The sequence below is a fragment of the Carya illinoinensis genome, chromosome 8 (assembly GCF_018687715.1).
Source record: "Carya illinoinensis cultivar Pawnee chromosome 8, C.illinoinensisPawnee_v1, whole genome shotgun sequence".
Lineage (NCBI taxonomy): Eukaryota > Viridiplantae > Streptophyta > Magnoliopsida > Fagales > Juglandaceae > Carya > Carya illinoinensis.
The window spans coordinates 29,479,682-29,494,221 of record NC_056759.1 but is presented as its reverse complement, the minus strand read 5'-3'; the positions used below and the strand labels follow the sequence as shown (position 1 = coordinate 29,494,221).

Below are 14,540 nucleotides of genomic sequence, written 5' to 3'. Positions count from 1 at the left end.
TGAGATATCGAGTGAGTCTTGAGTGAATGCATCACCTAATCTTTGCTAGAGCCAAGTAACTAGCGACACTTGAGTGAACTCTATGTCCGATCTTCACTCAAGCTAAGTTACAAGGGCTCCTCGAGCGATATTTTTGTTTGATGTTTGCTCAAGTGAAAATTAAGCGAACTCTCAACTTCCTCCGCTCAAGTTATGAACCAAGCTCCCTAAAACCCAAAATCCCTAGAACCCTAATCCGTGCAGGCATCAATCCACACATCGGCCCTGTGCCAACGGGCTTGATGCTGTGGCCCACCACCCAACCCTAAGAAACTTTTGTTTCATTTCAAAAGAATAGGGGAAATATATATATATATATATACACACACAATACTAATGTGGACATACTTTATTTTAATGCATGCTCTAGGAAAAGGCCAAATGTAAGGCCGAGAAAAGTATTTTAGGTAGATGAAGGAATTGAGTACGGGCGTGAGACCAATAACTAGGAAAACGGGTAACAGTAAACCCTATCATCAATCTCAATCTAATCAAATCCCCCTGAACTTTCATAGCGATTGGTTTTGGAAGCATATACATATATATAAAGCATGCACATAAAAAGTATTGTCTTTGAGTATAGCCAGCTTTTTGTATGATATAGGTCTCCCTCCCCTGCATGCTACCATATCTAGACTGACAATAATACTTATACATGTGGCCACCTATATAATTAATACCAATTAAATTCTATAGCATCATATGTTAATTTATCTCTCTTGTCATTATTAACATGATTTTCTTCTTCTTCTTTTTTAATGTACTATTTTTTTATTTATCTCGTTTGTTGCCCAGATGACTAACACAAGAGGGGGGGTGAATTGAGTTGTATTAAAAAAATAACAATTATAAATCAAATATATAATATAAAATATAAACAAAATATGAAATAACAATAAATATAAAGAGTAAGGGTAAGAGAGAAGTAAACTCAGTATGTTAACGAGGTTCGGCCCCACTGCCTACGTCCTCGCCTCAAGCTACCCCTTGAGGATTCTCAAATTCACTATTCAACCTCCTTCAGGTGGAGATAGAAACCTATTACACTTTTGAACAACACCGCTACAAAGGATCCGTGTAGAACACCCTCTACACTTGCAATCACCTTACACGTGGTGATTCAACTATTCTCCGTGTAGAATACTTTCTACACACACAAGGGTTATACACACCCTTTTTCTGATACAAGAGCTGATAGTGGGTAGGTTATCAGAAAACACTCCTCAATGAGTGAAATAAGAACAATACAACGCAAATTATATCTCTCAAAATGAACAAGGATTAAGGCTCAATGCTTAGAGAAGAGAGAATGAAAGTTTTGAATGAATGTTGTATGCTCTTGGTGTTGTGAATGTGAAGCTCTCAAATGATCTATTTATAGGCATATGAGACTTCATATTCAAATTTAAAAAGATTCACATGTCAAAGACAACATCATTCACTTTTTCAAAAAATCCAAATAAAAGGTTCTTCTTTTTCAATTGTCAAAATCAACATCATTCATTTTTTTAAAAAATCAAACCTAATCTTTTACTTTTGGCATATGACAAAATGAACACACTTTCATTTTCAAAAAATTCAAACCTAATCTTTTACTTTTTGCATATCACAAAATGAGCACACTTTACTTTTCAAATTTTTCAAACAAAATCATCTACCTTTTGTATAAGTCCAAAAAAGTATCAATCACTTTTGAAAATATTCAAATAAAACATGCACATGTGAAAGATGACAATCAATCATCTTTAATATTTTCAAAGTTCAACCCTTTAATCAAGGCATGCATATGTAAAAGATGACAATCAATCATCTTTCAAAATTTTTAAATTTAATTTTCAAAAATATTCATGCACATGTGGAAAATGTATTTTAATGCTTTATGATAAAATATTAATTTTGAGCATTAATCCTAATTTCGAATTTTAAGAGATTTACAACATTACTCTGTGACTTTAATGTGAACTTGTTTCCTTCTTGCTCATGCTTGGTTCTTTGATGTGCTTGATTCTATTGTGTGAACAACTTGAGTTTGAAACTCTTTTATTCTTTGAAATCATTTGTTATCATCAAAATCCATGTGTAGATTTATAATCACATAAAACTTGAAACTTTGGATTCAACAATCTCCCCCTTTTTGATGATGACAAATACTTGATAGAACTTGAAACCTGTATTAATACTTAAGCTCCCCCTGAAAATATGCGTTAGTTTTTCAAGCAAAAGTATAAATATAATTTCCAGCATATATAACAAGTTTAGCAATTTAAACAGTGTTAATGTTCTAGTCTAACACTTCTCCCCCTTTTGGCATCATTAAAAAGTATCCGCAACAAGTAAATAGACTGAAGAAAACGGTGCGTTAGTAGACACTATAGATAGTTGAAAAATGGAGCCGTCCGTGACTCGACAAGTGCTGCAAAGCCTCGAGGCCTAACTCTATGAATTTAATACGGCTGAAGATTTAAACAATCGCCTGATGTTGTTGACAAACGGGATTGAAGGCTCCGAGTTTCTATAAAAAAATGATCATTTTCATCTATCGGATGCCAAAAAAAATAATCGCTTCTTGACCTGAGTTCTGTTTTTCCACAACGATAGAATGACTGAGCAATTCTCTTCCACTAATGTTCCAGACTTGAATCAAGAACCCTTGACGCATCAATCATCAATTTTCTCTCCTGAGGCCGTCAATACCATGATAGGAGCAGTGAACCGTTTTTCTAGTAAGACTAATTCTGAGATTATTGCAGAATCAAGAATGCTCAGTAGTCAATATGATGCCTCTGTTACGATCATGTCTCAGAGGTTAATGGCGAGGGTGAGTGAGATTGATCATCTTAACATGCAAATATTTGAGTTACGACAGAAGCTTGCTAATAAGGATAGTGAGAATAAAAGGCTAAAGTAAGAAAACTAAGAGTTGAAAAAATTTACAGATTGGTATGCTCATGATCTGTAACCACAAATAGAGGAGCTGGAACGAGAAAGAGTTCAGATACAAGGTCAACATCGGCAAATAACAGTAGAGGTTCATCGTTTACTAGAAAAATAGGGACAATCTACTGTTAATCTCGTTGGCTTAGTAAGAAAACTTTTGACAATGTGTGTCCAGCATATCTTGTATTTCTTTTGACTAAATAAGATTTGAAGAGAAAATAGTTTGTCTTATTCTTTATGCTATCTCTATAAAATCAGTCCTGAAGTTCATCCAATCCGCATCAAGTTTTCATCTCATCTCTATAACTCATCTGCATTCTTTCAGCATTCTCGTTTTAAGCCTTCTATTCTTTTCTCAATGGCTCATTCTTCTAACATTTCTCTAGATCCATCCATGAGACATTATGCATCTCAACCTCCTGTCCTTTCTGCAGCTGCCATTGGTGCCATGTTGCAGCAAGAAAATAATAATCTGACTAATAAGTCAGATTCTGATGCTATTTATGACTTGGTGAGTCTTGGGACTCGCTACTCTTCCTCTATTGTTGCTTTTTCTCAGCGGCTACAAGGCAAAAATCATGAAATTGAAAAGCTCAAAGAACAAATTATTGTACTTCAACGAATTGTTCAAGAGTCTCACACAAGGGAATGAATCATTCGGCAGAAGAATAAACAGTTGAAATCTTTATTAGATTCTTCATTCCGCTTGCCGGTTCCCATGGATAAGAATGACATGATATTGTATGAAGAGAATGAGTGTCTCAAATATGAGGCTAAGAATCTCAAGTTTATGTAAAAGTATTTAAAAAATCTATCTCTATTTTTATTGACTCTAGTCTATCTTTTAAGAGATATTCATAGCATGCATCATACCTATTTCTCTTCTGATCATACATAATCTATCTTCTGGTAAAGGCTTTGTGAAAATATCTGCTAACTGATCGTGTGTGTTTGTGAATTCTAGTACTATATCGCCTTTCTGCACATGATCTCGAAAAAAATGATATCTTATTTCAATATGCTTAGTTCTAGAATGTTGTATTGGGTTCTTTGAAAGATTTATAGCACTTGTATTATCACATTTGATTGGAATGTGATTATACTTGAGTTTAAAATCTTCAAGTTGTTGCTTCATGTAGAGAACTTGAGCACAACAACTACCCGCAACAACATAATCACATAAAACTTGAAACCTTGGATTCAACATCGTTAAACATGTACGTAATTGATAACTTATCATGGAATCAAGAATGCAAGGTATTCATTGGGGTTTCACTTTTGTGGAAAAGCCTCATGCACACAAGCCCAGTCGTAGTTGTGATACCTTATATGATAAGGATAAAAGTATGTGATACATAGGATCCCATATTACTTAGGAAAGAAAAGTTCTTGCTATCTGTAATGTTTTAATGAGACTCTAATTGTACCATTGACTAATCTTTTTAGAGTATAAGTTATGTGGTTTAGACCTTCCATTAAAGCATTACAGTTGGTATCAAAGGCAGATTTTATAGGTTTTGCAGACTCTAGGAGCTTATTAAGTTCTTGAATTTGGTAGGAATGAGTAGAGTAAGAAACTGATTGATTTCTGATGATTGTGTTGTAAATTTTGTTTGCTTAGTTAAAAATTTATTTATGAACTATTACTTTGATTTATAGGATGGCTTCTTATCATAATTCCTTCAATTTGAATGAGCCAATCAACTGGGATACTTCGTTCGAACCAAGTTCCAAAGGTTCTATGATAATATGAGAAGTAACGCAGCAAGATATGGAAGAAATTGCATGTAGCTCTGCTATTCGGAATGGACATGTAGCAAGTGAAAGATGCACTGTAGAACATTTTAATCCTTTGCCATTCGAAACTTTTGAAGGAAAGATTAATTTGATTGTTGCTCAAAATAAATTCAGGACACTGAAGAAATTCTTAGAGTTTTGCAATGTATCGATGAATAAAAACTTTTGTTCTCAACATCTAAATTGACTAGAGAAGCAAAACATTGGTGCATATAAAAAAAGACTCTCTTGAACAAGGATGCAAACCTCAATCATATGGAATCATTTTAGGGAAATTTTCTATGAGCATATCTTTTCAAAATCCATCAAAGATGATAAGATGAGAGAGTTCACCAATTTGGTTGCAAGGTTTGATGAACATGCAGCACCATGTGGAGAAATTTGTTGAGCTCTCTCTTTTTTCATCCTATTAAATTTGAGAAATGCTTAAATCTCAAGACTTACGATAGGGTCATAAGTTTTCAGATACAAAATCTTTCTGAGTTCATGGATAAGGCATCTATCGTTGAGCGAAGTCTTCAAAGGAGTATTAGTTTTTATAATGCCTGAAAGAGCAGGGTACCACCACAAGAAACTGATTGAAGTGAGAATCAAGACCAATGGAAGAAGAATAAGTCGACTGAGGATACAAAGACAAAGGTGCTACATGAGAGAATTTTTCCAAGTAGTCAAGATAGATGGTGTGAGAAGTTGGGAAAAGTCATAGTGATGAGTGTAGAGCTGGGACATGTTTATGTTTCAAATGTGATAAAAAGGGACATTTTGCTCGAGAATGTTGCCCTAGTTAAGGAAATACTTCTACCCCTATGAGCGATCAAAGGAAGATGACTCCTACACATGTGTATACACTCACTGCTGAAGAAGCTAATGCCCAGAAAAAGTGATTAGTACAAGAGTGCATGAGATTTCAATAGGAACTGTTAAAAAATGTCTTTCATAGAATTTCAATTTATGTTGGGAGCATAAGGAGTTTTGTAATTAATATTTTGATGAATATTTTCTTGTTACAGTTTGGGGTGGTAGAAAGTTTTATTCCTTGTTAATTATTTTAGAATGATATATTTTAATCATAATTTTCTCAATTCAGATAACATATCCACCATTTGAGAAAGAAAATAGAGAATAAGACTCTGAAGCTTATATCAAGTATAACTTGGTGTGTTCTCGTGCCTTGGGGTATGAGATAATCAAAGAACGACCTCTAATGAGGTGTGTCCTAAGTCAATAGGTAAAAGTTTGTCAGTCTATTTAAACCAAAGACCAAACTCACTACTCGCAAATTGAAGAGAATTCCAGTGATGCTAACATTTTTTGAAAGGATCAAGAAAGAATGTGAAGAGAAGGATAACTAAGGTAAATATTTTTATGTCTTTTAATTAGTGGCAAGAATTGTTTTTTAAAGTTGAAATTTTGGTGCCAACATAGTAATGTTATTTTTTTTTTTTTTAACTCCACAAAATACAAAAGATACAGCTTGTTGTTGCTCCTCACTTGGTCACCTTCCTATTTTTTCACACACGCCTTGCAGCTCAAAAGCAAACAAAATCTCCAAACTTCCTAGTCTCTCCCCTCTTCTCCACCAAATCACCCTTGACTCTCACAGTCACAGCATGCGATGAAACTCGCAATGGTGGTGAAGTTTTTATTTGCTCAAGAGACAGGAAAAGAAAAGAAATTTAAAACATGGGGAGAAAGCATCCCATTGATGTAGAAATTGAAAAAACAATAAAACACACATTAAGATGGAAAATCTACAAAAGTCTGATCTTATGGTATAAAAAAGCACAAGAGAGAAGCCTGCAGAGGCAATGGATCACCCTTGCAACAAGAAGAATTGGGGGGAGGGGGGGAAGAGAGAGAGAGAGAGAGAGAGAGGAGAACCACAAGTCAGGAAGAGGGTTTTATTTTCTGTTTCGCACTAGTTTATTCCCACAAATCTTAAACCAGGTTTGCCACTTCAAAACGTGTGCAGTGTGCATTTTTAGACCGATTTCTAAGAAGAATCTCTCAGAGAAAATGTCTAATTTACTTGTGGCCGTACATATATGCATAGTAGAATTTTTAGTTGATGATGTTCAGAATTTTATAGAATGGTTTACATCATCATTTAGGCTCTGAGTGATACTGTCGTTGTTATCAAGTGATAAATCGTGTATTGAGATAATTAAGTTTAATTAATTTGAAATTTTCATTAAAAGTTTCTCAACACTTTATTTTTATTAAGTATGAAGTATTATTGCTTGGAAAATTATTTTTCATTGCATATAAATGTAGAACATCTCAAATTAAATTATTATATCATAAAATGTGTGACATAAGCCCAAAATTTTATGTAATTAGTTATGGCATGTTCATAGATTATTATTTTTCAAACTCATGTGAATTATAGTATAGTTTAATAAAATGATATATGAATTTTTGTTAGTACTGTACCATTACTAAACTATGTTAGAGTGGATGACTATATCGAATGACTTAGAAAAGGTGTAGACCCACTCAATAAGAAATGTATGAGAAGGATAACTACATTGAGGGACAATGAGCAGGTGTAGACCCTAAATGTAAAAGGAGAAAAAGGAATGATAACTACACCAAAGATTATTGAGAAGGTGTAGAACCCAATCAGGAGTTTATGGAAATAATATCTACTCTTTTTTATTTTATTTTATTCATTTATTTATTTTATTATAGTAAAATCAAACATTCTAATCATCAATAAAGAGTACTACTACATATGTGTATCATTCCAAAGAACAAATACTAGGAAATCGGGGATTGAATCCCACCATACAAACATATTAGGAACATGCAAAGCATGTCGAGCTAACTTGTGACCAACCATATTGCCAATCCTTCCAACATATTGAATATTGCAAGTTTGAAAGTATTTCATAAGTCTGATGGTATCCTTCTGCAAGTTTCCCAGTAATGACATAAGACTAGAGTCAGTTTGTATAGCTTGCACTATCATATACTAATATGTTTCCACCACCAAGTGTGTGATCCCCATATGCATACACAGTTGTAAGCCGCTGAAGATGGCAATTAGTTCTATCTCTATAGGATCATTCACCTCCTGGTCCTTTCTACTTGCTACTAATATAACCTTCCCCTCATCTCGCAGAACCACCCCCACCCCTGCACAATGCTGAGCATCAAATATGGCACCATCCACATTTAGCTTTAGAACACCTTCTTGTGGAGGAGACCAAGAACAGAATAAATTACTGGGCTTATTGGGAAGACACCGCATATCATGAAACCCCTTCTGCAGAGATAGAGCATGCACAATTACTTGCTCTGGCAGTAAATCCTTCTCTTCAAACATTTTCTTATTTCTTCTATACCACAGATCCCAAGCAATAAGAAAAAAATTTTCCAAGTCTGAAATCCCACCTTTATCCCAAGCCCATCTAGCTAGATCAACAATAGTTTCTACTCGATTGATAGAAGACATACTTGGAAGATATTTATTCCAACTTTCAGCAACATGAGGACAATATAATAAAGCATGTATCAGATCCTTTTGTGCATTATTACAAAACACACATTTATCATCATTAACAACATGTCTTCTCTTTAGATTCTTCAAAGTAGGTTAGCCATTCTTACAAGCTCTCCAACTAAAGACTTTAACTTTATTGTAAATTTTTAATTTTCATATCTCTTTCCATTCTCATTGCTGGCCTGCAGTTCTTGAACTCTCCCCCAAAGTAGGTAAGCCATTCCTACAAGCTCTCCAACTAAATGCTTTAACTTTATTGTAAATTTTTAATTTTCATATCTCTTTCCATTCTCATTGCTGGCCTGCAGTTCTTGAACTCTCCCCCATTTGAGTCCCTTTTTGCATATTACATAGGAACTTATAGGCACTTTTCACACTGTACTCTCCACCTTTTTCTTTTCCCATATAAGCTTATCTTCTTTATCTCCAGGTGAAATAATGACCTTCAGAATTTCTATAGCAATTGTAGGTGGAAACATGGTTGTGACTTTTCCAATATCCCACCACCTTGTACTACTGTCCATAAGATGATCAACTGTTAAAGTAGAAAGTTGGTGTGACTCTGTAGTGCTTTGAACCAAATCTACATCAGTAACAAGTAGCCAATAGTCTTGCCATATCCTTACAATTTTTCCATTCCTCACTTTCCATTTACACCCCTCCTTTAGCAATTGCCTCGATTCCTAAATGCCTCTCCAAGCTCATGAAGGTGAAGTCCCTAGTTTTGCACCCAAAAAAATCAGTTTTAGGGAAATATTTAGATTTAAAGATTTTATGCAACAATGTAGTGTCATCTGTCATTATCCTTCACCCCTGCTTGACCAAAAATAAATTAATTCGTAAGACTTTAAATTCCATACCTCCATCTCTTTTTCATTCACACAAAATTCTCCAACTAACCCAATGGATCTTTTTCTCTCTCTTTTTGTCCCCATCAGAATTTTGCAACCATCCTCTCCAAATCTTCACATAAAACTTTAGAGAGCTTAAAACTACTCAGATTATAGGTAGGAATTGCTATTGCCACAGCCCTTATAAGTATTTCTCTTCCCCCTTGAGACAACAGTTTCTCCTTCCATACTTGAAGCTTCTACCACACTGCATGTCTAAGATCTAAGAAGGCCTTATACATCACGTCTAATCATTGGTGGTAACCCCAAGTACTTGTCATATTGATGAAAGTTATTCACTCCCCAAAGAGACATAAGTTCTTCTCTAAAGTTAGGCTCAACATTCCTACTAAACACCATTGATGTTTTGCTTCTGTTGACTTGTTGGCCAGATACTTGCTCATAAACTTTCAATAATTGTTGTAGCTTCACATTCTCCTCCATGCTGGCTCAATAGAAAACCAAACTATCATCTGCAAACAATAGATAATTAACTCAAGGGGCACCCCTACAGACTTGGATGCCTTTAATTGTTCTTGACTCTTTAGAATGATGCAGTAGAGAGATCAGTCTTTCAATGCACATTAGGAATAGGTAGGGTGACAAAGGGTCACCCTGCCTTAACCCTCTTGATGGGAAGATTAGTCCAAGGGGTTCTCTATTAATAAGAACAAAAAAGGAAACTGATTTTACACAAAATATAATCAAATCCACCCACTTTGACTAAAAGCCTAATCTTAACATAATATTTTCAAGAAAAATTCATTTTACCCTATCATAGGGTTTACTCATGTCTAATTTGATAGACATAAATCCCAACTTCCCCTTCTTTTTCTGACTCAAAAAATGAACTAGCTCATAGGCAATTAAAATGTTATCAGTTATAAACCTCCCAGGTACAAAAGTACTTTGAGAATTTGAAATTACAAGGGGCATAACACATTTAAGCCTATTAGCTAACACCTTCGAAATCAACTTATAAAGTTACATTACAAAGACTAATTGGCCTAAAATCAGCAACAAGTTCAGGCTTCAACTTTTGAGGAATCAATGTAATGAAAGTATGGTTGAGATCAGCAAGGAACATACCAATGTTTAAGGCTTGTAAAACAGCAGCAATGACATCTTTCAAAGAATATTGAAGACATTCCATCAGGTCCAGGCGATTTAGTAGGATTCATTTGATGTAGGGATGTAATCACCTCATCTGCTACAAATGGCTTTGCCAGCTCCTCATTCATCTCCATTGTAACCTTAGTTGTTATACCATCCAGGAAACTCATGTCTCTACTACCTACAACAACAGTGAAAAGCTCATTGAAGTAGTCAAGTATAACTTTGTTCCTTCCTCCTTCAGTTTGTCATCTTCCTTCAGAATCTTTCACGCCTATGATGGTATTTCTTTCTCTCTTTTTTTTCTTTTTCTTTTTTTTCTTTTTTTTTTTTTTTTGATTTTTTTCCCGTTTGAGAGGGTTTATGATGAAAAAACTTAAGACATCCCCCTGTCAGTAACATCCCTTCTCCAAGACTTTTCAATAACAGTTTCACAATATGTAGCCTCACTCACATTGCTTCAAACATGAAAGGTCTTTGGCCTCTTCCATGGTACCTCTCCACATCCCCCATACAGCATTATGGGACAATGATCTAAGTAAGCTATAGAGCCATGCATAACCACCACTTAGTTGAACATATTCTTCCACTCCACATTAGCTAAAAACCTGTCTAATCTTTCACAAATACCATGATTGTTTCCTCTTCGATTACACCAAGTAAAGATAGACCTTGAGTACCCCAGGTCCAGCAACTCACAATCATCCATAACTTATCTAAAATCATTCATATGTTGCTCAGACCTTGCCCTTCCCCCCTCTTTCTCTTGGTTACACAGGATTTCATTAAAATTCCCAAAAACTAACTAAGCTTTCTCATTGATAGATTTCAAACTTCGAAGCGAACTCCAAGTCTCATGCCTTTTATTAGCATTAGGGTGCCCATATAATCCAGTGATAAGCCATTCTCTTTCATCATTCTCCTTAACACATGCACGGATATGGTATTTTGAACAATTAATAATGGAAATTAAAACTTTCTTCTTCCACAATAAAGCAATACCTCTACTTCTCCCTTCACTATCAATTGTCATACAACATTCAAAACCTAATCTGTATTTAAGCCTCTCCATTCTTCTGGCAAGCAATCTTGTTTCTAAAAGAAACATCACATTTGGGTTTTCCTTCTTGACAAGGTCATGAAGGACACGAATTCCCACTGGGTTTCCCAATCCATTGGAATTCCAACCTAGGAATTTCATTGTGCCTGGTGGGGTTGAAGACCAGCCTCTACCAATAGGTTTTGATCAGTTGTCTCAACACAGAATCCCATAGATTGAGTATGAGAAACTAGAGACAAGCTATCACACTCCACCTATCTGCTCTTTTTCTTAACCAAACTAAGACCTCCATCTCCTTCTTCACCAGCAAAGGTACTTTTCTTTCCATTAAGAGATAAATTCAAGGATAAATTATTGGTGGTACCTGCTACACGTGTGCGCGACTTCCGTCTACCTCTCGATCTTGTCTGCACTTAATTCTGCTGCTTACATGCCAGACTGGAATTCTCAATATCTTCACTCATATGAAGTGCCTTTACATAGTACAAGAATTTTATTTATCGTTGCTATCATAATTATATTTATCTATATTTTTTCTTATCGATTTGTTTCTTTTTATGAGCTTCATATATCACACCAGCTTAATAAATCCTATTTATTGAGCTGTGAACTTATATTCTATTAGTAAAATTTTATTTTACAAATGTCAAAGAAAAGCATATCAAAAAAGAGGTTTAGAGGACACGTGAAGGTTTGAATGAGGGTTAGAATGAAAGCGATGGAATAAGTATTGGTTATGGAATAATCAAAAATTTTAGTTGATGTTTTTCTGAACGAATAATTTGAGTTGGCTTAATGTTTTAAACTTAATTTATATATATATATATATTTATATATATAAAGTTTTAGTTCATTTTTCTCTTATTATTGTTTAAGTTATTATTTTAACGTCAATGAAAACACCTCTAATATTTTAAAAAAAAAATAGAGCGTGACGTACATTAGGAGCTAATAATCGCAATATGCATGATATATGCTTGCTTCAACCTTGTCAAAGGCACAAGCTTTTTTCCCATTTTTAATCGCGACAACATAACGTACTACTCTCTATAATAATAGTCTTGTCATTGGTTAACAACCAGTTCACAACTTAAGTTTTTTAAAAAAATCTAAAAAATTAATAAAAAATCATTTAAATTTATTTTATAATTTTATAAAATAAAATATTACTTAACCTCCTTATTATTATTTTTTAAAGTCACTATTAGAATATTTTATTTATTTATTTCACTTAGTAGTAATTAAAGAAGTGATTCCTAATAAAATTATATATATTTTTAAAATTTTTTAAGGATTAAAAATATTTAAAAATATGTAAAATATAATAATAATAATAAATAATTTTAATTTTATTAATGATACTATGATAAAATTATATTACCTAAGTTGTAAACGGATTGTTAACCGGATGGAAGGGTATCATTACCCAAAGTTTATTACTTGTTGATAATACGATATATATATATAACCGAAATTAGGCAAATAGTATAAGTCTTTTATGATACCTACCGACCGATGGACCAGCTTCCATTTCTGACTTTCTTGTGCGTCTTTTTCAACAGAAAAGAATAATATTACGTATAGTTTGAATATATAAATATTATATAATTATTTTAAAAAATATATAATTTATTATTAATAAATTATATAAATTTTATATTTATACTTTTTTTTAAAATGATTATATAATGTTTATACGTTTCATAATTACAAATATTATTTTTCTTGAAATCTCATTACGTGACAGATTATTTTCTTATCACAAAATAAATGCTTTCTCTCACCTCCGAGTCCTGCATTATACATATAAAATTTTCTCTCTCTGCCTCTCAAAATTGTAGCTGAAATTATTAAATAATGATAAAATAGTTTAAATTAAAATATTTGATGAAATTTTAAAAAATAATAGAGAAATGGTTGAATAAAAATATTATAAATTAAAATCTTATTAAATATAATTTATTTATACTATTTTTATTTTAAAATTTAAAAATGTTGAATTATTTTTTGTATTTTATTTTAAAATTTGGAAAAATTATAATAATTAGATAATAATTAAATAAAATTTTTAAAAATTTAATAATTTGAAATTAAAAAATATTTATATTTATTATATATAAATATTAAAATGAGATAAGATGGGTTGATACATTTATAAAACCTAACTTTACCTAATTCCCGCTTAATCATCGTTGCTTAATTCCTTTCCTTTTCATAAAGTCTACATGCATGATGCACGAGCACACGACCTTTGACGAAAAGGCAAGTGCGTTGCTTCTTTTTTACTTCGAATGCATCTCTTCGACTATTTCATTTTCGGTGACACACGTGCGTTCTCCTGTCCCCACACTTATCAACATCATAATTATGTCCTAAATTTTCAAACTTCTTATAGCCATCGAAAAAATGTTAAAGAAAAATGCTAGATTTTTCGCTGGGATCCCGTTGAGAGTTATCGCTCTCAGGTTTTTTTTTTTTTTTTTTCTTAGTGATTAAGTAAAAATTATTTAATATTATTGTGAATTTTTTATATTTTTTTAAATATTTAAAAATATTAAAAAAATAATGTGAAAAAAAGTATTAAAGGAAAATGCTAGATTTTTCGCTGGGATCCCGCTGAGAGCTATCGCTCCCAGGGTTTTTTTTTTTCTCCTTAGTGATTAAGTAAAAATTATTTAATTTTATTGTGAATTTTTTATATTTTTTTAAATATTTAAAAATATTAAAAAAATAACGTGAAAAAAAAACAAAAAACTAAAAAAAAAATTTTGGCCTAGCGGGAGCTCCCATAGGAGCCCCCAACGGTGGCCATAACACTATCCATGTTTAAAATGTTCCCATAGGTGTATTTTTAATTTTCTTTTTCTTTTTTATATATTTTTTTAATCATCTTAAAATTTTAAAAATATATATATAAATTAAAATATTTTTTTAATCATTAAAAAAAAAAATAGACGAAAGTATCTGAACCCATATCGGGACCCAACTCTCAATAATTATACCATTTTTCTTATTTTAATGGTATTAAACACCGCAATTAGGGTTTTGTTTGACTAAGATTGAAAGCTGGCTTCCATCTCTTTTGAGGATTCAACATTCTCATTCTCTTTGTCAAAAATAAAAACATATTAATAAAATCTTTCATCAAGATATATTCTCAGTCTGTTTTCTATAATCAAAATTTTTGCTTTTCTTTCCA

The 14,540-nt window shown here is 32.8% G+C and overlaps 1 protein-coding gene across 1 annotated transcript; it reads right to left on the bottom strand.

The window, feature by feature from the left end:
• Positions 1-7,747: 7,747 nt before the first annotated feature.
• LOC122274586 lies at positions 7,748-8,230 on the bottom strand. The gene has a single exon (XM_043083614.1). It carries the CDS (start codon positions 8,228-8,230, stop codon positions 7,748-7,750), a length of 483 nt encoding a protein of 160 aa, XP_042939548.1.
• Between the last annotated feature and the right edge of the window lie 6,310 nt (positions 8,231-14,540).

Bases quoted from the DNA above. Each gene is read 5' to 3' on its own strand.
- LOC122274586 (XM_043083614.1), bottom strand. From the start codon at position 8,230: ATGTCTTCTATCAATCGAGTAGAAACTATTGTTGATCTAGCTAGATGG.